The sequence below is a fragment of the Neofelis nebulosa genome, chromosome 7 (assembly GCF_028018385.1).
Source record: "Neofelis nebulosa isolate mNeoNeb1 chromosome 7, mNeoNeb1.pri, whole genome shotgun sequence".
Lineage (NCBI taxonomy): Eukaryota > Metazoa > Chordata > Mammalia > Carnivora > Felidae > Neofelis > Neofelis nebulosa.
In genome coordinates, this window is record NC_080788.1 from 113,665,832 (window position 1) to 113,691,496 (window position 25,665).

Consider the following 25,665-nt stretch of genomic DNA (forward strand, 5'->3'; position numbering starts at 1 on the left):
TTGAAAAGATGTTTTAACATGGTTTCTTATAGAAGCCTTATGTTGAGATCTATGACTTACCATCACCATTGTTATTTTTAATCTAAGGTTTAATTAATGGTCATATATTACTTTTATTTGTCTAGATTCTTTAGTCCAAAAGAACAGTTCTGGGGTGCCTGGGTGATTCAGTCAGTTAAGAGCCCAACTTCAGCTCAGGTCATGATCTCACAGTTCATGAGTTTGAGCCCCGCGTTGGGCTCTCTGCTGACAGCTCAGAGCCTGGAGCTGGCTTCAGATTTTGTATCACCCTCTGTCTCTGTGCTTCTCCCCTGCTCATGCTCTGTCTCCCTCTCTCAAAAATAAATATTAAAAAAATTTTTTTTAATTAAGAAAAATAAAATGGAACTGTTCTTCATTTTTTTTTTTTTTTTGATTATTGAAGTATAATTGGCATACATCATTATTTTAGTTTCAGGAATAAAGCATTAATTTGACAATTCAATACATTACTCAGTGCTCACCAAAATAAGTGTAGTCACCATCTGTGACTATACAACATTATTGCAACATTATTGACTATATTCATGTGCTGTACTGTTCATCTCTGTGACTTATACCTGGAAATTTGTACCTCTTAATCCCCTTTATCTAGTTTGCTCATCTCCCACCCACCTCCTTCCTCTCTGGCAACTGCCAGTTTGTTCTCTGTATTTAAGGGTCTCTTTGTTTGTTTTGGGTTTTTGTTGTTGTTGTTGCACATATAATGAGATGGATGGTATTTGGCTTTCTCTAACTTACTTTTTTTCATTTTTTTGATTGTTTCAAGTTTTTATTTAAATTCCAGTTACTTAACATATAGTGTAATATTAATTTTAGGTGTTGAATTTAGTGATTCATCACTTACATATTAACACTCAGTGCTCACAGGAACAAGTGCCCTCCTTAATACCCATCACACATTTAACCTGTCCACCTGCCCATCTCCCCTCCAATAACCCTTAGTTTTTGTGTACAGTTAGGACTGTTTTATGGTTTGCCTCTTTCTTTTTTTTCTCTGTATATTCTTCTGTTTTTTTTCTTAAGTTCCATATATGAGTGAAATCAAACGGTATTTGTCTTTCTCTGACTGACTTATTTCCCCCAGTATTATATCTTCCAACTCCATTCACATCACTTCAAATGGCAAGATTTCATTCTTCGCCACATGTTCTTTATCCATTCATCATTCGTTGGACATTTGGGGTTTTTCCATAATTTTGCTGTTGTTGATTGGAGTATGTGTCCTTTCGAATCAGTATTTTTGTATGCTTTGGTTAAATGCCGGTAGTGCAATTGCTGGATCATAGAGTGGTTCTATTTTTAACTTTTTTAGGAACCTCGATACTGTTTTCTAGAGTGGTTGTAACTGTTTGCATTCCCACCAACAGTGTAAGGGATGTTCCCCTTTCTCTGCATTGTTGCCAACATTTGTTGTTTTCTGAATTGTCACTTTTAACCATTCTGAAAGATGTGAGGTGATATCTCATTGTAGTTTTGATTTGTATATCCCTGATAATGAGTGGTGCTGAGCATCTTTTCTTGTGTCTGCTAGCCATCTGGATGTTTGGGGAAAATGGCTCTTCATGTGTTCTTCCTATGTCTTAACTGGATTATTTGTTTTATGGGTATTGAGTTTGGTAAGTTTTGTATATATTTTGAATATTAATATTAACCCTTTATCAGATATGTCATCTGCAAGTATCTTCTCCCAATCCGTTACAAGTTATTCATGAATTATTCGTGGGGTAATGTTTTGAGAATGTCAGTTCCTTTACAACATTTTATCCAATGTTTTAACATCCACTGACAATTCTTTCCTACATCTGTTATTACTCTGGAGGTTGTTAACTGATAATTGTCTAATTCTATTATTATTTCTACAGGTATTATTCACATTCCCCTATAAAGGAGAGATTTTTGTTTTGCCCAGTCTCTCCTTTGTTTCTTTTTTTAAGTTAGATATTTCATACTCTGTTATATCATTGTTCATTCTGATGTTTAAATAATTCCAAATTTGTCATTGGGCAGTTCTTCACATTGGCTCCTGTATCATTTTGACATGTTCTCTGTTGTGTTTGACCACTTTTAAACTTTTTATCACAAGATGATATTTCAGTTTCATTTAATGTTTCTTTCTTTGCTTTGTGTTGTTTTTCTGCCCTAGACCTGGAATTAGACATACCCTCCAGGGTGCTAGATGTCCTCATTGTTACTGTGTGTCATGAACTCTTGGCCTTTTCAGTAGACACAGCTTGAAAAAAAAAATTAAATTAAAAAGTATGAGCATCATGAATTCCTACTGAAACCTAAAATACAATCCATAATCTCATGGTTTTTCTCTTGTTACCCTCTTCTGTATTTGCATCTCCTTTCTTCCAAAGAGAATCCTGGGTCTTATTTTTCTTTAGTGCTGTTAGGTTATTAATTTGAGTTATGGTTGGGTTAATCTGGTGCGTATATTTTTATTTTTTCATCTTCATTTATTTTAACATTTTGAATATACAACATGAATATGGTTCAAATATAAAAATTATATCAAAAAGTATACTTAGAGACCTCTCAATCCTTTCCCTATCCATTCTACCCTGTTCTTTTACTCTGTAGGGATCCAATTTCAATTTTTGGTGAATCTTTCATGTTTCTTCTTTACAGAGGTAGATACTTATATAGTCTCTAAATTTACCTTCTTTCTTATTTGAAAATAGCATCAATAATGTTATGCAATTTGCTTATTTCACATATTAATATTAATTTCACATATTAATATCCTGGAAATTATCAATCACTTACAGAGACCTTTTATGTATTTTACAGTTATATAATATTACATTGTGTGGAAGTGTGATAATTATTCTACCCAATATTTTATGTATGAGTATTTATGAACATTCAGTGTTTTCTGCTCCCAGTTTGTTGCTTTCACAAATAAGTGAATAATCTTATGTAAACTTTTTTTCTTCTCTGTTGTTCAAAATGCATCTTCTGTGTAAATTCCCAGAAGTGGAATTCTTGAGTCAAAAAGCAAATGCTTATAAACTTTTCTATATATGCTTAAATCCTCCATTACAAGAGTTGTAACATTCTGCCCTGCCCCCAGCAATGAAGGAGAGTAAGTTCTTTCCCCACATCCTATTGAGCAAAGTAACATTGCCAAGCATTAGAATTTTTGCCAGTTTGATAGGTGAATGATAGTATCTCAATTTAGGTTTAATTTGCATTTATCTTTTGTAAGTAAAGTTGAACATTGTTTCATATATTAAGGTGCTATTTGAATATCTTGTTTTAAATGTTTATTTTTGAGAGAGAGAGAGAGGGTGGGGGAACAGCAGAGAGAGAGGGGGACAAAGGATCTGAAGGCCTCTGTGCTAACAGCAGAGAGCCCAATGTAGGGCTCGATCTCATGAACCATGTAATCATGACCTGAGCCAAAATCAGATGCTCAACCGACTGAGCCATGCAGGCACCCCTTAATATCTTTTATTCTGAACACTCTGGTCAGTTTTTTAGTTGTTGTTTTTTTTTTTTTCATTTTTGATTTTTAAGTATAACTTATACATTAGGGATATTAGCACTTACTGTATAACATGTGTTTAGAATAATATTTTCTAATTTGTTATTTGTCTTTTGAATCCATTCTTGGAGTACTTTGGCTTCACAAAACTTCTTTTTTTTAACTAGTTGAATATACTCATCTTTTATTACTTCTGGATTTTCAATTATCTTTATAAACTTCTTCTGATACCCAGGTCATAAAGGAATTCATCTTTGTATTTTTTACCAGCTTTATTTATATATAATGTACGTATCATAAAATTCTTCCATGTAAAGTGTATTTTAATACATTCAGTGGTTTGTAGCATACTCAGTGTTCAGTATATAACAAAGTCATAATACCATCAATACTGTCAATTTTAGAGTATCTTCACACTCCAGAGAAAAACCCTGTGCTCATTAATAGTAACTCCTTATTTTCTCTCCTCTCCTAAGCCATAGTCCATTATGGATCTACATTCTGTCTGTGTATATTTGTCTGCTCTAGACATTGCATATAAAAGGAATCAGTGTAATATGTGGCCTTTCTGTGTCAGGCTTCTTTCATTTAGTATAGTCTTGTTCAGAGTTCATCCATGTTGTGTGATTTATCAGTACTTTATTTCTCTTTATTGCCATATAATAACTCCTTTATTAGCATTGCATGCTTTGTTTATCCAGTCATCATTTGATGAACATTGAAGTTGTTTGTTTTTTTGCCATTTTGAATAATACTGCTATGAATATTTGCATAGATGTTTTTGCATGTACATATCTACACGTTTTCACTTCTGTTGTGTATATACATGGGTGTGAAATTATTGAGGTATACAGTCACAGTCTAACTTTTTTGAGGAACTGCTGATTTGTTTTCCAAAGTGGCTGCATGTTTTAATTTTCCACCAGCAATGTATGAGGGTTTCAAATTCTCTGCATTCTCACTGACACTTACCTGATTTTTCAATTGTAGCCATTCTGTTTGGTGTAAAGTTTTATCTCATTTTGATTTTCATTTTCATTTTCTTAATGACTAATGATGTTGGACAGCTTTTCTGTATTATTGACTCATCCTCCTTTAGTCATTGTTTAATTTGGTTGTCTTTCAAACATTTTTTTATTTTAAATTCTAGTATAGTTAACATACATTGTTATATTACTTTCAGTTGTACGATAGAGTGATTCAACAATTCCGTACATCACTTGGGCTGTCTTTTTATTGTTGAATTGTAAGAATCTTTATATATCCTGGATACTGCTTTATCAGATAGATGATTTGCAAATATTGTCTCACATTCTGTGGGTTTGTCCTTTCATTTTCTTAGTGTTCTTACCAGCAAAAATTATTAATTTTTATGATATCCATTTTTTTCTATTCTTTTGTTGCTTTTGATATCATACCAAAGAAGCCATTACTTAATCCAAAGTCACAAAGATTTACTCTTGTGTTGTCTTTCAGGACATGAAACATGAGTTTTAGCCTCATATGTTAAGGGTTTTTTTAAATCCATTTTGAATTAATTTTAGTATGTGGTTTAAAGTAGTATTCCACCTTTTTGCATGTGGATATCTAGTCGTCACATCAACATTTGTTGAAAAGACTCTTCTTTCCTCTATGGAATTGTGTTGGCACCTTTACTGAAAATTAATTGACCTTAACTGTCAGGGTTTATTTCTGTACTTTCAATTTAATTCTGTTGATCTATATGTCTGTATCCCAGTACCATATTGACTTGATTTACCATAGCATTGTAATAACTTTTGAAAATGTAATGTGTGAGTCTGCCAAGTTTTTTATTTCTCAAGTGTGTGACTGTTGAGGATCCCTCTAATGTCTATATGATCAGTTTGACAGTTTGTGCAAAATAGCCTACTGAGATTTTAGTAAGATATGTTGAATATATAGATCAAGAGGAGTAATGCTATCTTAATAATTAAATCTTCTAACTCAGGAAAATAGGGTGATTATTTAGATATTTTTAAATGATATTTTTTAGTTTTCAATATGTAAGTCTTACACTTGTTTCGTTAAATTTACTTGGAAGTATTCATTCTTTTGATGCTATTTTAAATGGAATTGTTTTCTTCATTTTATTTTCAAATTGTTTATTGATGGTATATAAAAATGTAATAGACTTTTTAAATTAAAATTTTTATTTTGGGATAATTGTAGATTCACATTTCATTATAAGATTTAATACAGAGAGATCCTCTGTAACCTCTATCCAGTTTCTCCAAAAGGTAATATTTTGCAAATTAGTACAATGTGATAACCAAGACATTGATGTTGATCCAGTGAAGATATTTAGAATTTCTATCAACACGGTGATCCCTCATGTTGCCCATTTATAAAACACCCACATATCTCCTACTATTACCCCCCTGGAACCCTAGCAACCACTAATTTGTTCTTCATTTTTACGATATTGTTACTGCAAGAAAGTTATATAAATGGAATCCTACTGCATGTAATGTTATGGGTTACTTTATTTTCTATGGATTCATCGAAATTGTGGTATATATTTGTAGTTTGTTCCTTTGTATAACAAAGTAATATTCTTTGGTATGATAGTGCCATGGTTTAATGTTCACTCATTGAAGGACATCTGAGATGTTTCCAGTTTGGGCCAAATACAAAGCTGCTATAAACATTCCAATATAGTTGAATGGAAACCAATTTGACAATAAACTTGATATATTGAAAAAAAAACCATTCCAATATAAGTTTTGGTGTGAACATAATTTTCATTCCTCTGGGATAAATGCTTAAGAGTACAGTTTTTAGGTTGCATGAATATTGCATACTTTTTTTTTTAATGTTTATTTTAAGAGAGTCTGAGTGGAGGAGGGGCAGAGAAAGAGGAAGAATCCAAAGCAGGCTCTGGGCTCTGAGCTGTCAGCACAGAGCCCGATGCAGGGCTCAAACTCATGAACTGCTTGATCATGATCTGAGCCAAAGTTGGATGCTTAATCGAATGAGCCACCCAGGCACTTCTGCACACTTAGTTTTTAAAGTAATTGCCAAACTGTATTGCTGAATAGCTATACCCTTGTGCATTCCCACTAGCTAGGAATGAGTTATCCAGTTCCTTTACAACCTAAGATTTTCTTTTTTTTCCTTTCTAAAATTTTTATAGTTTTACATTTCACATTTTAGTCCATGATCCATTTTGAGTTAATTTTTATATAAGGTGTAAAACAGGTGGAGGTTACAATTTTGCCTAAGGATGTCCACTTGCTTCAGCACCATTTGTACGGGTCTGTCTTTTATTGAATTACTTTTGCACTTTTGTCAAAACTGAGTTGAGCAAATTAATGTGAGTCTATTTCTGGGTTCTCTGATCTGATTCAATGATCCATGTGTATATCCTTTTGCTAATACCACACAATCATGATAACTGTTATCTGTATAAGTCTTGAAATTTAGAAGAATGATTTCTCACATTAGGTGCTTTTTTAAAAATAGCTTTAGCTGTTCTAGTTCATTTGCCTTTCCATATGAATTTTAGAATAATCATACCTGTATATACATAAAATGTGACAGAGTTTGAGTCTGGAGTTCTCTCTTGTCCAGTAAGAGAGTGGATGCAGAATTGAATACAAGAGAGGCTAATGTCCAGGAGGAGACAAGAGCCCTGAGTAAGGGTCCTTGCTCCGTATTTATTAGGATTGGAAGGCTTAAATGCATGATGGATGTGCAGAAAGAGACAATAAAACAGTAATCGTTAACTCATATGTGTGAGAGAAAAGGGGTTTCAAAGATATGCGGTGTTAGGGGTTAGGGTGAATACAAATCAAAGTCCCGGAGCCGAGCCGACAGCCATTTACTGTCTGTTTATCTTAACTTTTCTAGGGGCTAAGACAAATAGAGCATGCTACCTCAGGGTTCACAAGGCATTTTTCTTGCTAATTAGCTCTGGGTGTTTCCGCCCTGCTGCGGTGGCGTTCTACCTCTACCTGTTCTCAAACACTTTTGTCCTGTGGAAGTGGCTTTCCACTCTGTGCTTTCTTCTGTGCTGGGTGCTTTTGTCCTGTGGTGGCTTTCTGCCCTAAGCCTTGTTAATCCACTGGTGAAAGCTCAGAGGATTCTTAAACTTATTCCCCACAACAAAACTCACCAAGATTTTAAAAAGAAGCATGCTAAATCTGTGTATCAATTTGGGAAGAATTGTCATCTTTACTGTGTTCAGTCTTCAAATCCATGAACATCATATGGTTTTCCATTTATTAGGTCTTATATTTCTTTCACCAGTAGTTTGTAATTTTCAGTATAGAAGTTTTATACATGACTTGTTGTATATGCATATGAGTATTTAATTTTCTTTTGAATAGTTGCCAATGGTATTATGTTCTTAACTTCACCATTCATGTTTTCATGGCTAGTTATAGAAATAGACTTTTGTATATTGATCTTCTATCCCAAGATGTCGATGAACTCATTTATCAGTTTTAGTGGTATTTTGTAGATTTTCTATTTTGCCAGTCATGTCATCTACAGTAATGGACAGTTTACTTCCTTCTTTCCAGTCTATTATTTCCTTTTATGTCCTTCTTTCACTGGCTAAATCTTCCATTATTTCATTGAATAAGAGTGAAGAGAGTCAACATCTTTGTTTTGTTCCTGACCTCCAGTGGAAAGCGTTCAGTCTTTTTACTGTTTAGAATGGTGTTAGCTGAAGATTGTTTATAAGTGCTGTTTATCAAGTTGAGGAATTTTCCTTTACTGCTTTTTTATTTTTGAGAATTTTTTGCATAGAGGAGTATTGAACAACACTTTTTCTGCTTCAGTTGTGTGATCATGTGATTGTACTTGTTTAGCCTGTTTATATGTTGGATTACATTGGTTGTTTTTCAAATGTTGAACCAGCCTTGTGACCCTGGAATGAACCCCATTTGGTCGTGGTGTACAATTACATTTTTATATTGCTGAATTCTATTTGCCAACATTTTTTAAGGGTCTTTTTTTTTTTTTTAATTTATTTAATTTGAGAGAGAAAGAGCAGGGGAAGGGCAGAGAAAGAGGGATAGAGAGAATCCCAAGGAGGCTTTGCACTGTCAGTACAGAGCCTGACATGGGGCTCAGACTCATGAACTGCAAGATCATGACCAGAGCCAAAATCAAGAATCAGATGCTTAACCAACTGAGCCACCCAGGCACCCCTTGTTTTTTTTTTTTAAATATGAAACTTATTGTCAAATTGGCTTCCATACAACACCCAGTGCTCATCCCAACAGGTGCCTCCCTCAGTGCCAATCATCCACTTTCCCCTCCCTCCCACCCCCCATCAACCCTCAGTTTATTCTCAGTTTTTAAGAGTCTCTTATGGTTTGCCTCCCTCCCTTTTTTTTCCCTTCCCCTCCCCCATGGGTTCCTGTTAAGTTTCTCAGGATCCACATAAGAGTGAAAACATATGGTATCTGTCTGTCTCTGTATGGCTTATTTCACTTAGCATAACACTCTACAGTTCATCCACATTGCTACAAAAGGCCATATTTCATTCTTTCTCACTGCCAAGTAGTATTCCATTGTGTATATAAACCACAACTTTTTTATCCATTCATCAGTTGATGGACATTTAGGCTCTTTCCATAATTTGGCTATTATTGAAAGCACTGCTATAAACATTGGGGTACCAGTGCCCCTATGCATCAGCACTCCTGTATCCCTTGGGGAAATTCCTAGCAGTGCTATTGCTAGGTCATAGGGTAGGTCTATTTTTAATTTTTTGAGGAACCTCCACACTGTTTTCAGAGTGGCTTCACCAGTTGCATTCCCACCAACAGTGCAAGAGGGTTCCCATTTCTCCACATCCTCTCCATCATCTACAGTCTCCTGATTTGTTCATTTTGGCCACTCTGGCGTGAGGTGATATCTCAGTGTGGTTTTGATTTGTATTTCCCTGATGAGGAGTGACAATGAGCATCTTTTCATGTGTCTGTTGGCCACCTGGGTGCCTTTTTTGGAAAAGTGTCTATTCATGTTTTCTGCCCATTTCTTCACTGGATTATTTGTTTCTCGGGTGTGGAGTTTGGTGAGCTCTTTATAGATTTTGGATACTAGCCCCTTGTCCGATATGTCATTTTGCAAATATCTTTTCCATTCCGTTGGTTGCCTTTTAGTTTTGTTGATTGTTTCCTTTGTAGTACAGAAACTTTTTATCTTGATGAGGTCCCAATAGTTCATGTTTGCTTTTAATTTCCTTGCCTTTGGAGATGTGTCGAGTAAGAAATTGCTGTGGCTGAGGTCAGAGAGGTTTTTTTCCTCCTTTCTCCTCTAGGGTTTTGATGGTTTCCTGTCTCACATTCAGGTCGTGTATCCATTTTGGTTTTATTTTTGTGTATGGTGTAAGAAAGTGGTCTAGTTTCATTCTTCTGAATGTTGTTGTCCAGTTTTCCCAGCACCATTTGTTAAAGAGAATGTGTTTTTGTTTTTTTTTGTTTTGTTTTTGTTTTTTTTACCAGTGGATACTCTTTGCTGCTTTGTCAAAGATTAGTTGGCCATACATTTGTGGGTCCGATTCTGGGTTCTATGGTCTATTCCATTGGTCTTTGTGTCTGTTTTTGTGCCAATACCATGGTGTATTGATGATTACAGCTTCGTAGTAGAGGCTAAAATCTGGGATTGTGATGCTTTCCGTTTTGGTTTTCTTATTCAATATTACTTTGGCTATTCGGGGTCATCTGTGGTTCCATACAAATTTTAGAATTGCTTGTTCTAGCTTCGAGAAGAATGCTGGTGCAATTTTGATTGGGATTTCATTGAATGTGTAGATTGCTTTGGGTACTTTGACATTTTAACAATATTTATTCTTCCAATCCATGAGAATGGAAAATTTTTCCATTTCTTTGTGTCTTCTTCAGTTTCCTTCATAAGCTTTCTATAGTTTTCAGCATACAGACCTTTTCCATCTTTGGTTAGGTTTGTTCCTAGGTATTTTATGGTTCTTGGTGCAGTTGTGAATGGGATCAGTTTATTTCTTTCTCTTGCTTCATTATTGGTGTATAAAAATACAACCGATTTCTGTACATTGATTTTGTACCCTGTGACTTTGCTGAGGTCATGTATCAGTTCTAGCAGACTTTTGATGGAATCTGTAGTTTTCCATGTAGAGTATCATGTCGTCTGTGAAAAGTGAAAGTTTGACTTCATCTTTTCCAATTTTGATGCCTTTGATTTCATTTAATTGTCTGATTGATGATGCTAGGACTTCCAACACTATGTTAAACAACAGTGGTGAGCGTGGACATCCCTGTCGTGTTTCTGGTCTCAGGGGGAAAGCTCTTAGTTTTCCCCATTGGTGATGATATTAGCTGTGGGCTTTTCATAAATGGCTTTTACGATGTTTAAATATGTTATTTCTATGCCGACTGTCTTGAGGGTTTTTATTCAAAAAGGATGCTGAATTTTGTCAAATGCTTTTTCTGCAGCTATTGACAGGATCATATGGTTCTTATCTTTTCTTTTATTAATATAATGAATCATATTGATTGATTTGCGGATATTGAACCAGCCCTGCAGGCCAGGAATGAATCCCACTTGATCATGGTGAATAATTCTTTTTATATGCTGATGATTTTGATTTGCTAGTATCTTGTTGATAATTTTTGCATTCATATTCATCAGGGTTATTGGCCTGTAGTTCTCTTTTTTTGCTGGGTCTCTATCTGGCTTGGGAATCAAAGTAATGCTAGCTTCATAGAATGAGTCTGTAAGTTTTCCTTTCATTTCTATTTTTTCGAACAGCTTGAGAAAGAGTATTCACTTTGCTTTAAACGTTCAGTAGAATTCTCCAGGGAAGTCCTCTGGTCCAGGACTCTTATTTGTTGGGAGATTTTTGATAACTGATACTATTTCTTCACTAGTTATGGGTCTGTTTAAATTTTCTGTTTCTTCCCATTTGAGTTTTGGTAGTGTGTGGATGTTTAGGAATTTGTCCATTTCTTCCAGGTTGTCCATTTTGTTGGTATATAATTTTTCATAGTATTCCCTGATAATTGCTTGCATTTCTGAGGGATTGGTTGTAATAAATCCATTTTCAGTCATGATTTTATGTATTTGAGTCCTCTCTCTCTTTTTTTTTTTTTTGAGAAGCCTGGCTAGAGGTTTATCAATTTTATTTTTTCAAAAAACCAACTCTTGGTTTCATTGATCTGTTTTTTTTTGGATTCTATATTGTTTATTTCTGCTCTGATCTTTATTATTTCTCTTCTTCTTCTGGCTTTGGGGTGTCTTTGCTGTTCTACTTCTAGTTCTTTTAGGTATGCTATTAGATTTTGTATTTGGGATTTTTCTTGTTTCTTGAGATAGGCCTGGATTGTAATGTATTTTCCTTTTAGGATTCCCTTTGCTGCATCCCAAAGGGTTTGGATTGTTGTATTTTCATCTTCATTTGTTTCCATATATTTTTAAATTTTTCTCTAATTGCCTGGTTGACTCATTCATTCTTTAGTAGGGTATTCTTTAACCTCCATGCTTTTAGAGGTTTTCCAGACTTTTTCCTGTGGTTGATTTCAAGTTTCATAGCATTGTGATCTGAAAGTGTGTATGGTATGATCTCAATTCTGTTATATTTATTGAGGGATGTTTTGTGGCCCAGTATGTGATCTATCTTGGAGAATGTTCCATGTGCACTCAAGAAGAAAGTATATTTTGCTGCTTTGGAATGTAGAGCTCTAAATATATCTGTCAAGTCCATCTGATCCAATGTATTGTTCAGGGCCATTGTTTCTTTACTGATTGTCTGTCTAGATGATTTGTCCATTGCTGTAAGTGGAGTATTAAAGTCCACATTCTTACCACATTCTTATAAGTAAGATTGCTTATGTTTGTGATTGTTTTATATATTTGGGTGCTACCGAATTTAGTGCATAGAAATTTATAATTGTGTAGCTCTTCCTGATGGATAGACCCTGTAATTATCATATAATGCCTTCCTTCATCTCTTATTCAGACTTTAATTTAAAGTCTAGTTTGTATAAGTTTGACTACTCCAGCTTTCTTTTGACTTCCAGTAGCATGATAGCCAGTTCTCCATCCCCTCACTTTCAATCTGAAGGTGTCCACAGGTCTAAAATGAGTCTCCTGTAGACAGTAAATAGATGGATCTTGGTTTTTTTGTTTGTTTGTTTGTTTTTTATTCATTGTGATACCCTATGTCTTTTGATTGGAACAGTTAGTCCATTTATATTCAGTGTTATTATTGAAAGATGGGTTTAGAGTCATTGTGTTATCTGTAGGTTTCATGCTTACAGTGATGTCTCTGGTACTTTGTGGTCCTTGGAACATTTCACTGACAGAGTCCCCTTTGGGATCTCTTGTAGTGCTGGTTTAGTGGTAATGAATTTCTTCAGTTTTTGTTTGTTTGGGAAAACCTTCATTTCTCCTTCTATTCTGAATGACAGGCTTGCCAGTTAAAGGATTCTTGGCTGCATATTTTTCCTGTTCATCGCATTGAAGATTTCCTGCCTTTCCTTTCTGGCCTGCCAAGTTTCAGTAGATAGGTCTGCTGCTACCCTTTTGTTTCTACCTTTGTTTGTTAAGGCCCGTTTTTCCCTAGCTGCTTTCAGAATTCTCTCTTTATCCTTGTATTTTGTCATTTTCACTATGATATGTCATGCAGAATATCAATTCTAGTTATGTTTGAAGGGAGTTCTCTGTGCCTCTTGGATTTCAGTGACTGTTTCTTTCCCTAGATTGGGAAAGTTCTCAGCTATGATTTGTTCAAGTATACCTTCAGCCCCTTTCTCTTGCTCTCTTCTTCTTCTGGAAATCCAATATATATATGGATATTGTTCAGTTTGCTTGAATCACTTAGTTCTCTAATTGTCCCCTCATGATCCTGGATTTTTTTTTAAATCTTTCTCAGCTTCCCCTTTTTCCATAATTTCATCTTCCAATTCACTTATTTTCTCCTCTGCCTCTTCAGTCCACACTGTGGCTGCCTCCATTTTATTTGCACCTCATTTATAGCATTTTTACATTCATCACGACTATGTTTTAGTCCCTTGATGTCTGTAGCAATAGATTCTCTGCTGTCTTCTATGCATTTTTCAAGCCCAGTGATTAATTTTATGACTGTTATTCTAAGTTCTTGTTCACTTATGTTGCTTATATCTATTTCGATCAATTCTTTAGCTGTTACTTCTTCCTGATATTTCTTTTGAGGAGAATTCTTCTGTTTCATCATTTTGGCTAGTTTTCTGTCCATTTTGAATTTTTAAAGCTTGTTATGTGCTCTGCACCTGTGAGCACTGCTATATTTATAAAGGGGGTTCATATACTGTCCATGGCCTGGCCCTTCAGGAGGTGTTTTTTGGAGAGTGTTATTTGCTGTCATTGTGACTTTGGTTATTTTATTTCCCTACTCATAGTTATGTTTTGGACCTTCCACTGGGTGTGCTTTGATTTGTTCCTTGAAGTAGCTCTGGAAAGGAAAACAGACAAACAGGAAACAAAAACATGCAAACACACAAACAAATAAACGAAAACAAAAAAACTAAAAGCTAAAAACAATCCAAAAGCAAAAAAATCAGAAACACCAGCTAGAAGCAAAGAACAGGGTGGATGTGGTGCTGATGGAAGAGCACATACAAAGAGAAATGACAGGGGTGGAGAAAAAGAAAAAATAAACATTGACCAGGCAGAGACACTAAAAGGCTTGAGAGAGAGAGAGAGAGAGAGAGAGAGAGAGAGGGAAAGGAAAATAAGGAAGGGAAAAAGAAATTTAGATAAAGTTACTTAGAGAAACTATACTGGTTGATTATTCCAAAGAGAGAGAGAAAGGAATATAAAGAAGGAGGTGTAGAGCATGTATCAAAGAATGGATTAAATGTGTCTGTTCAAACAAACCAATAACCAGAGTAACCAGCCTAGTGGAGGGAGAGTTAAGAAGCAAAATGGAATGGACAATATATCTATATAACAAGAATTGTCCTAGAATTAATCCAGGCAATTCATCAGCGCTGGTCTGGAGGAGGGGTCTGTTTCGGCATTGTCTATCCCGCTCCAGAAGACATGCAGTTACCCAGGACCGAGGGGCGTGGTTTGGTATAGGCTGGTCTCGCCTCCACTGTGGGTCCCATGGACCAATCCCTGAGGCCCCACCTTGGTGGTGGTGAGGCGGAAAATGGCCACCCCCCAGTCACTTCTCCATTACCCGTTGGGCCAGATCACTCCTTTGGAGCCATCCTCACTGTGTCCTGGAGCAGATGAGGCTGTCTCACTCCCCCGACTCCTTAACTCCCGCTCCATGAGTCCGGGTACTTGGGAAGCACCTCCTGATATGTAGTCCCTGCTGGTTTTGTCCAATGCCACAGTACTTCAGGGGAGGGGACCAGTTCCTGCTGTGGACTGCGCCCCTGATCTACCACCAAACCCAGAGGTTGGTCCCCTCCTCCCCAGGTGTGCACAGGACAGCTTGCCCCAGTTCGACAATGGGATCTGCAGTTAGAAATCCTCTAACCTGTAGTTAGAGATGGGACCCCTCTCCGTCCTGGTCCGAAGTTTTTTTCTGTTGTCCAGATATGGGCCTACACTTCCCCAGCTGCTCTTTCTCTTCCCTTTGTCTCTCTGCAGAAGGGGATTCCTCCCCTCCATGTCTATGCTGCCCATTTTATTTTCCCCAGTTTGCAACCACCCACCTATGGCCCATCAGGTTGTCCCAGTTTCTCCCTGGTAGACTCAGTGTCTTTTCCTCTCAGACTCTGGGTTCAAAGTCCTTTGGCTTCAGCCCTTCTTAGTTTGAGAGATGTGGGAAGTACCGATCTCCCTACTTCTCCACCATGTTGGTCCCTCTCCCAGTGTTTATTTATTTTTGAGAGAGAGATAGAGCACAAGCATGGGGGTGGGGGGGGGGCAGGGAGAGAGGAAAACACAGAATCTGAAACAGGTTCCAGGCTTTGAGCTGTCAGCACAGACCCTGACCCTGGGGCTCGAACCCACCAACCGTGAAATCATGACCTGAGCCGAAGTCAGATGCTTAACCGACTGAGCCACCCAGGTGCCCCAAAATTATTTAAAATTAAAGAAATGATAGTTTTGAAATGATTATAGTATAATATCTTTTGCAAAAAAGCATTGTTTTGGCTTATAATTTTGGGTTGAATACATTAAGAAAATTACCAAAATTCAATCACTATTATTTATTGTAGTTTGTTGTTCATTTACATCATTCAGTTTGTTTGGTAATAGTACTTTGTGCTTAGTTTACCTTTTTTTTTTTTTTTTAAGAAGAATTCAGGGAAATTTTAGTGGGTAGGAAATCATAGGACTTAGGCATGGAAGAAAATTTAAAGTAGTGTCTCAGGATAGATAATTGATTATAGGAAAATCTGTTTTGAAATGAGTCTGCTTAAAATAAGGATCAGAATTTGGTGTAAAATATGGATCAGAATGCTAATATTCATATAGAATTGAAAGGAATTATGAGTCACCAAAAATATCTTGAAAAAGAAAAAATAAAGTTGGGGAACTCACAGCTCCCAATTTAATAACTCACTACAAACCATAGTAATCAGAACAGTGTGATATTGGCATAAGAGTAGACAAATAGATCAAAAAAATATAATGTACTCCAGAATAGCCCATATGTGTATAGGTAATTGATTTTTCAAAGAGAGCCAATATCATTCAATAGGGAAAGAACTGCCTCTTGAACAAATGGTGCTTGAACAACTGGGTAAACACTTGTTTGTCAAAGAAAGAAGTCAGCCTCTTACCCTCACACAATGTACAAACATTAGCCCAAAATGGATAAAAGACCTAAAGAGTTGAAAGTATAAAATACTTAACAAGAAAGCATATGGGAAATTCCTCATGATCGTGGATTTGGTAATGGTTTCTTAAATATGACACCAAATAAAAAATAGACAAATTGAAATTCATCAAAAATGAAAACTTTTGTACATTCAAGGACACTATCAAGAGGACATAATGACAACCCACAGAATGGGATAAAAAACTTGCAAATCATACATGTGATAAGGGTCTAGTATCCAGAGTATATAAATACATCTTACAAGTCAACAACAGAAAGATCAACCACTGAATTTAAAAGTATACAAAGGGCTTGAATAGACATTTTTCCCAAGAAGATATACAAATAGCCATTAGCACATGGAAAGATGCTCAACACCATTTATCATTAGGAAAATGTAATCACAACCACAATGAGATGATACTTCACACCCCACTATTATGACTGAGTTAAAATGACCGTAATGGCTGGTGGTGAAATGGGACCCTCTTACATTGCTGGTGGAATGTAAAATAGTGCAAGTGCTTTGGAAAACAATTTTATAGTTCCTCAAACAAATTAAACATGAAATTATCATCTGATCAGCAATTCAGTTTCTTGATATATACCCCCCAAAACTGAAAACAAGTGCAAAATAAGTACTTGTACATACATGCTCATTCAGCACTATTCACAATAGCCAAAAAGTGGAATCAGCCCAAATGGCCAAAAGGGTGATTGGATAGACAAAAGTGGTACTTACATATCATGGAAGTAGGTGGAATATTATCTAGCCAATGGAATATTATCTAACCATTCAGAGGAATGAAGTAATGCAACATGCTATAGCATAGGTGAAGCTTGAAAATATTATGCTACAAGAAATAATCTAGACACAAAAAAAATCACATATGCTTCCATTTGTATGAAATATCCAGAATAATTAAATACACAGGGATAGAAAGTAGATTGGTGGTTGCCAGGGATTAGGGGAAGGGAGGAATAGGGACTTGCTGCTTAATGGGTAGCAGGTTTTCTCTTAGGATGAAGAAAATGATTTTGGAAATAGAGGTAGTGGTTGCAAAACATTGTGAATGTACTAAATGTCACTGAACGTTACACTTTAAAATGGTTAATTTTGAAAAATAGTTAATTTTGTATTATATGAATTTCACCTTAATAACTAAAACAAAATAGATTTATCTTGAAAAATATGGGGCATCTGGGTGGCTCAGTTGGTTAAGTGCTGGAGTTCAGCTTCAGGTCAGGTCATGATCTCACGGTTTGTGGGTTTGAGACCCATGTAAGGCTCTGTGCTGACAGCTCGGAGCCTGGAGCCTGCTTCAAATTCTGTGTCTCCCTCTCGCTCTGCCCCTCTCCCACTCACGCTCTGTCTGTCTCTCTCTCTCTCTCTCAAAAATAAATGTTAAAAAAATTAAAAAAAAAGAAAAATGTGACTAAGATTTATGCAATCAGTCTCATTTTTCTTATGTCAGCTGTTAATTACATATGTTTCGAATAAACAACATGCTGAATTTTTGGTGGTATTTTAAAATCATAACATATTGACGTTTTCCACTAAACATTAACTTTCACACTATGATCATAGAAGGGGACAATTTTTAGAAAGGTATGTCGTGTTTCCAAGAACCAGATCTTAAGTTTTTGATACTCAAGTATTTATTTTTTGAAGCACTTACATCAATATCTTTATCTTCTTCTGTGATTGTAAACTATTGTTGAATTTGTTCAGTCTAACTTTGAATAAATTAATTAGAATCTCTAGATAGTATAAACTTACATTTTATTTTAATTTTCAGTTGTTTTCACAGAGCCATTTCTTTGGGATTTTATTTCACTTGGGTATTTTGAAACTATGGAATGAATGAGTTTTAAATTGGATCTGTTTTTACTGTCAACTTAGCAATTTTCAAGTGGTACCTTATGTTCACATTCTTAAACATGGACAATACAATAGGTTAAATAAATACTGAAGTCTTACCAAGCTGTATTTTAAACAAGAATTTTTGGTGATAGAAATACTTTTGTTATAGGAAAATTCTTCCTGACGAGAACAAGATAGAATATAAATGTCATCCTGAAAGAAAGAAATGACTAGATCTTTCACACTATAGCTTCTAGTAATCAGATGGAATAATCCATAATAGTAGGACTGAGAAAATACATTATAAAGATTTTATCAAAGATCATATTGATTATACATAATACTTGTAAGTAGGAAAATGAACATGAAGTGTTCAGCACATAATGTCAACTATTACTTTGATTGTAAATCATAAAAAAAATGACTATATACAAAAATAACGCATTTATAATTAGCCGAGAACCTCGTTAGGATCCATTTCATAAATATTTCTAAGTATATACTGAGTTTGAATGCTGACTCTTGCTGACCGTAGGCAAACTGTGATTCTCACCTATAAAATACTGATGAGTAGAACTAATACTCTTCTGAGGTGTGTGTATGTATGTGTTTCAGCCTCTATAAAAATTTCTTCAGCATTTTTTAAAAATATAAATACAGCTCTTTAGCTTAAAGTGCAAATGGATGTCCTTGATCTGAGATACCTCCATAAAACCCATGAGATATGACGCGTGGTTAACCACTTAACTAGATGATCCGTAATGTTTTATTCTACTTTAAAAGCCGTAATTCTTTAATGCTTTGGGTTGAAATTTAGTGTCTTAGAATGAATTTTAGTTGTATAACTTTTATGTGTTTTGAAGTTACGGAAATTTGGAGAATCCAGAATGTGAGTGATTGACAAGAACTATGGTCTCTATATGGTATAGTGGTTAAGAGTAGAAGGTCTAGAGTTACAGCATCTAGATTTTCCCAGTACTTCTATTTATTAGCTATATGATTGATAGGATGTTTAATCTCCCCATGCTTCACTATCTTCATCTGTAAAATAGTAACACAGATAGGCTTATCACTGGATGATAAAGAAGATTAAGTGAAATAAAAAATATGAAATTCTTAACATATAACAAGTACCAATTATTTTCTTGATTATAGATCCAAAAGTTTAACATTTTCAGGGAAAAGTGCATATGATTGGACAAGAACTCTGCTAGAGTCCATTTTACAAATATTTGTTTCTTTAAAAAAAATGTTTATTTTGAGAGAGAGAGAGAGAGAGAGTGAGTGAGCAGAGGAGGGGCAGAGAGAGAGGGAGAGAGAGGGAGTGAGCAGAGGAGGGGCAGAGAGAGAGAGGAACACAGAGAATCCCAAGCAGAATCTGCACTGACAGCACAGAGCCCAATGTGGAGCTAGAACTGCAAGATCATGACCTGAGCCAAAATCAAGAGTTGATTTCCCAGGCGCTCCAATTTTACGAGTATTTCTAATTTTTCTTTGTGTCCTTCCAAGTTAATTATTGTATCAATTTAAAACAGATTGAAGTTCAAGTTTATAATTTTCATGTTAGTACCATAAAGTTTGACCACGTTTCTGTTATAATTTCTTCCATTTTATCTGATATTTGTGATGACATGTTGAAAACATTTTATTAGTCTGTGGAATGAAGAGTGTAGTAGTTCCTGTAATCATATACTGTGGGAAAAGAAAGAGTAAATTATGGTGATCCAAAATGATTGATTTTAATGTGTTTATATACAAAAAAATTATGTTCATTTTCTTCTTAAAAAGTACTATATTCTTATTTACAATTAAAAAAACAAAATTTGTTGTGTTGGTAAAAAATAAAACTTTAAATATGATATACGTTGTTCGGCACCTAAAGTTTTAGAATTTTTGTTAACAGACTATTTTAGGTTTCTTCCTCTGTTTTTAACTTAAAATTTGGATGGGACATGAATTTTAGAAAAGTCCATTTAGCAAAACTCATTTCACAGGTAGCTGACTAGCAAGCCTTTAAAGGAGCAAAGGTTTATTCCATTTTAATTAAGCCTCCAAAACTTTCAGGCTCTCGAAGTTTATAAATAAGCTCTCATATTTGCCAAATTAGGCAAGAAACTTTATGACAACAAATTTTATGATATATTATGGCTTCAATTTTAGTTCAGCTCAGCAGGAAACCACTTTCTTTACACTGTGTCAACATTTAATTTTTTTCCTTTGGCCCTATTCAGGCAATGGTGTAATAAAGAGCATTTGTATTAAAATTACAAAAAGGAAATTTATAAATCAACAGGTTGAGATCAGTGTCTGTTAAATATGGAATGAAAATTATATATTAATGAAAATCATTTCACTCGTGGCAGAAAAAATGGGGAATATCTTTTTGTATTTAATAAAAAAATCCAAACTTTTTTCAACTTCAAATATTTTTAAAGCATCAATGTTTATAGGTATTATCATTAAATTCAGAGAGAGATACAGATGTATAATTTTCAGGGACTTATAAAAAAGGGAATATAAAATCCAAATAAAATTTTAGGTACTGAATCTTTGAAAGGAATCAGGCGAATGTCATATTATCTTTGATCCTTCTGTAGGTTAGAAATGACTAAGTTATATATAATTGTTAAATTGAAATAGAAAATAATCAATACTTAATATTTATGCTACAAATACAAAAATATAAGTAAAGTTTTATTTTGCCTTTAATTTGGGGATGAATATTTTATCAAGGTATATACTTTTAGATTTCCAGTTTTCCCTCAGGATATTAATATCTTTCCATTGTCTTCTGGATTCCACAGTTTATATTGAATAATCAGCTGTAAGGTTTATTGTTTTTTCCTTTGAAAGTGATGGGTCCTTTCTCTCCTCCTGGCTGTTTTTAAGATTTTCTTACCATCTTTTATTTTCAGTAGTTTGACTGCTGGGTGTTGTGTTATTTTACTTTTTCCAACGTGGGGTTTGATGTTTCTCCTGAGTCAGTGAATTAGTGTGTTGTATCAGTTTTGGGATATTCTCAGCTGTTTTCTGAAAATATTGCTTTGCCCTATTCTCTCAACCAAAGCTGGAGTCATATACTCAACTACAATTACATTGGGCTGTTTGATTTCCACATGTTTCTTTTCCTCTGATCTTTTCACCTTCCCCCTCCCCCCATTGCTTCTGTTTGGATATTTTCTACTGATCTCTTCATGTTCACAAATCCCGTGTTTTCTGTGTTGAGTCAGCTCAACCACTGATTTCTTAATTTCAGATATTGTGTTTTTCAATTCTAAAATTACTATTTAATTCTTTTTCATAGATTTTAATTCTTTGCTGAAATTTTACTTCCTTCATCAAGTGTGAATATTTTTCCGTATCTTCAACTTCTGTTAAATAGGTTTTTTTTAAAGTTTAAGTTTTTGTAGAGTCCTTATCTTCTGATTCTGTATCATCTGTGTGTCACTGTAGACACACACACACACACACACACACACACACACACACATAATTTTTTCTTTTTGTTATTGGTCACATTTTGTAATTTCTGTAATATACCAAATACTATTTATTATAAGATCATAGAAATTAATGTAAATGTTATTTAGTGTTAAGTGCCAATTACTTTAACTCAACTTCAAATTGAGATGGATAGAGTGAAAACTTTAGATATATACTTAGTCTACCTCGGGTTTTAAATGTCTTTAAGGGCAAAACCTGTTGTGTGCCATATTTCTGATGTGACTTTGTACTTAAGTACTGTGAAATTATGAGAAATTTTACTTTATCTTTTGAGTTCTGTCCCCTTTTCACCCCCTCCCCACATCCCATCTCCTACCTTGCTTGTGGTTGAGAGTAAATTATTCTTAGGGGAGATCTGAAGTGGTAGGCTCCACCTACTGTAATATGACTTTGACTCCTAATCACCACAGTACTATAGAAAACATTATTTGCCCTCTGACCCATTTTTTCCTCCTCATTCCAAGTCATCTTGTGCAGTCCTGGCTCTCAGGAAATCTCCAGCAGAAAACTGTCTATGTTTTAGAGTTCCAATGGATTTCAGTCTGTCATGCCAGCCTATGAACCATCAACAACTATGCTGGTTTCTCTTTTCCCTAGTAGTGTTCCTCTTTCTGACTCTTAGGTTATAAGTGGCAAATCTTCCTAGAAATGAAAATAATTAGGAAGCTTGACTCACCTAAGAAGTGATACCACTTTTCTCCTCATTTATCCTTATTAGTTCACATTGTTGTCTAATATCTTTAAAAATATAACTTGGAGGGACAACTTACCTTTTTTCCCCCTAGTTGTTGTGGAATCAGTGATTTGCCACTATATGCTGGTAATTTAGTCTTATAAAAGTAAGAACAAAATTTAGACCTATGTGTTTAGTCTTTTCTGTGTTGTATTTTTTTATTATTTTAATTTAAAAATTTTTTTTAAACCCCAGTTAGTTAAAATACAGTGTAATAATGATTTCTGGAGTAGAATTTAGTGATTCATCACTTACATAGAACACCCAGTGCTCATCTCAACAAGTGCCCTCTTTATTGCCCATCATCCATTTAGCCCATCCCCCCACCTAACACCCCACCAGCAACCCTCAGTTTGTTCTCTGTATTTAAGAGTTTATGATTTGCCTCTCTGTTTTTATCTTATTTTTCCTTCCCTTCTGTGTTCATCTGTTTTGTTTCTTAAATTCCACATATGAGTGAAATCATATGATATTTATCTTTCTCTGACTTATTCCACTCAATATATACTCCAGTTCCATCCATGTTGTTGCAAATGGCAAAATTTCATTTTCTTTGATTGCTGAGTAATATTTCATTTGTGTGTGTGTGTGTTTGTGTGTGTGTGTGTGTGTGTGTGTGTGTGTGTGTGTGTGTATACACCCACATATATATAAAACATCTTTATCCATTTGTTAGTTGATGGACATTTGGGTTCTTTCCATAATTTGGCTATTGTTGATAGTGCTTCTATAAACGTTGAGGTGCATGTGCCCCTTGAATCAGCACTTTTGTATTCTTTGGATAAATGCCTAGTAGTATAATTGCTGGGTCATAAGGTAATTCTATGTTTAATTTTTTGAGGAATCTCCATACTGTTTTCCAGACTGGCCCTGGCTGTATGTGTTATATTTATATAAAGTTTGTATGCTTAGATTATTGGTTTGTTATTGAATATTAATATTTGTTGCAAAATCTACTAGGTCCAGAAATTGATCAACATTACTGTTTGGAAAAATGCCATCCAGAGAGCCAGTTTTAATTTAAAATTCCATTTTGTCAGTAGTAATTGAAATAAAATGTAAACAAAAATTAATTTTCTTTTTCTCTCTCCCTCTCTTGTTTAGTGAGTGATAGTTGCTTCAGGAATCTTGCAGAAGATCGCAGTGGGATAAATCTCAAAGATCTCGTACAAGATCCTTCTTTGTGAGTATTTGGTTTTCATTACTAAGCATAATTGAAAACTTCATGGTTGGTGTGACTTTTTTCTAAAAAATTGCAACTAAGAACTGATTTGAGGTTGAGTAGTTTTTCTTTTCTTTTCTTTTTTTTTTTAAAGTTTATTTATTTATTTTGAGAGTAAGAGAGGGGCAGAGAGAGGGAGAGAGAGAATCCCAAGCAGTCTCTGCACTGACAGATCATTGCAGGGCTCAGTCTCACAAGTTGTGAGATTATGACCTGAGCTGAAATCAAGAGTCAGATGCTTAACCAACTGAGCTACCCAGGCACACCAACTTTTTCTTTTCTAACAATTTGAGTTACATATAGTGGAGTACATCCAATAGTTTCAGTAGAAGTGAAGATACAGAATAGTTTCTTTTTAGAAATAGGTAGTAGAAGAAGACATAGCATTATGATTAACAGTGGACTTTCAAGGAGTCTTACTAACGGTTGATCATATCTTGCCAGTGTGGCAGTAGCTACTGAGCAGGGAAATGATGTGTAATTTATTTGCTGGAGAAGGTGCAATTGAATTTGGTCACATTAATTTTAAGTTCATAATCATTTATAATACTTGTAAGAACAATTAAAAATATAAAATAATTATTTATAAATAATATATTTGAATATTTAGAATATATTTATAATATTTTATATTAGAAAGCTTTATAAGGAAATAATTTTTAAAGAGTTTTATAGGTTTCAATTTTTAATGTTCTTACTAGTGTCTATTTTTTATGAATTTTTGTAATTTTATATTTACTATAAAATATGCATATTATCTTCTGTATGAACATACCTAGATGATCTTACCTCTGGATAAGATCACCTTTTATTTAAAAAAAATAAAGACTAGTTAAGCCTTTGGCAATAGAGAAAAGAAAATGGAATGCTGGCAGGTGCTTTTTTTAATGATGTGTAATGCATTCAGTAAAATATATTGTAACAGGAAATCAGTCATTCACATCACATATAATCTATATTCCCACAAGTTTTACTAGTAATTCATTGAGTATTTTGTGATGAATGAAACACAAGCATGTGTTGAATCTGAAGGATATTGATTCTTTAATGATTTTCCAGTTATTTAAAAAAAATACAGTCATAAGACACAGAATCTTGAAAATGACTGAATCTTGAAGTTTATAATGTAATGAATTTACAAATGAGTTTCCAGACTCAAGTCTCTCAGTTGTTTCCTATTATTCTGTTTCTCTTTTGCTTACTCAAAAGGAATCCGTATTCTTTCTCCATGATTTTTATTCCAGTGAAGACTGACATTTGTCCTTTCAGTCTATAAATATTTAATCAAGAATATAACTATTTTATGTGGCTGTAAATATTCTGAGTAAATTAATGTTGATAATGTTTATTTGCATGAAGAGTTCTGTTTTCCATATGGATATGGGAGGAAACTTTATAATTTTTCTGAAAGATTTCATCCATTTGAATGAATAACTTAAATTGTTCCATTATTGTACTATTTGTAAGGCATATTTTTGGTCACAGTAGTAGTATTTGTGTAATGTAGTCTTTGTGGAAAAGATGTGTTCCTGTAGACTTCAATAATATAAAAGCCATGGAGAATTATACTTGAATAATTGATTATAACAATGAGTTATAGCGTTCTGAGAGAATTTGATACTTCTTCCCAGAGTACAGAATGATATTCATCATGCACTAAATTTTACGTTCAATCTTAGTATTCTTAGAAGAATTTATCTCAGATTACTACTGTATGGGCTGAACAAAATTATTCTAAGTCTCTGGTTTTAAATAGCATATATCTTAATTTAGCATCATTCTTTTAACTTGGCATTAGTCTTGAATGTAAGAATTTAGTGAGAATTTGTTCTTGCCTTTGCCACTTGGATTTGGAAAGAACTTTTTTTATGAAGAATTGTCAAAATGTACTATTAATGAGTCAATTCATATTTTAGAGACATATTTGTTCCTTAGCAAAGCTCTTTAAGGAAGGAAGTGTCCTGTGTAGAAAAATGATGTATTTTTTTCAGTTGTTACTATGGGAAATATTTTATTCTGAGTTATCATTCTATAGCAG

The 25,665-nt window shown here is 34.5% G+C and overlaps 1 protein-coding gene across 15 annotated transcripts in view; it reads left to right on the forward strand.

Moving 5' to 3' along the window:
- The window catches only part of GPHN (gephyrin), a 633,256-nt gene that overhangs the window by 139,657 nt on the left and 467,934 nt on the right, over positions 1-25,665 (forward strand). For all 15 annotated transcript variants that reach the window (XM_058739364.1, XM_058739365.1, XM_058739368.1 and 12 more), the window contains exon 2: positions 23,510-23,588. In XM_058739364.1, coding sequence (XP_058595347.1) covers positions 23,510-23,588 — 79 coding nt within the window. The remainder of the gene's footprint in view (positions 1-23,509; positions 23,589-25,665) is intronic.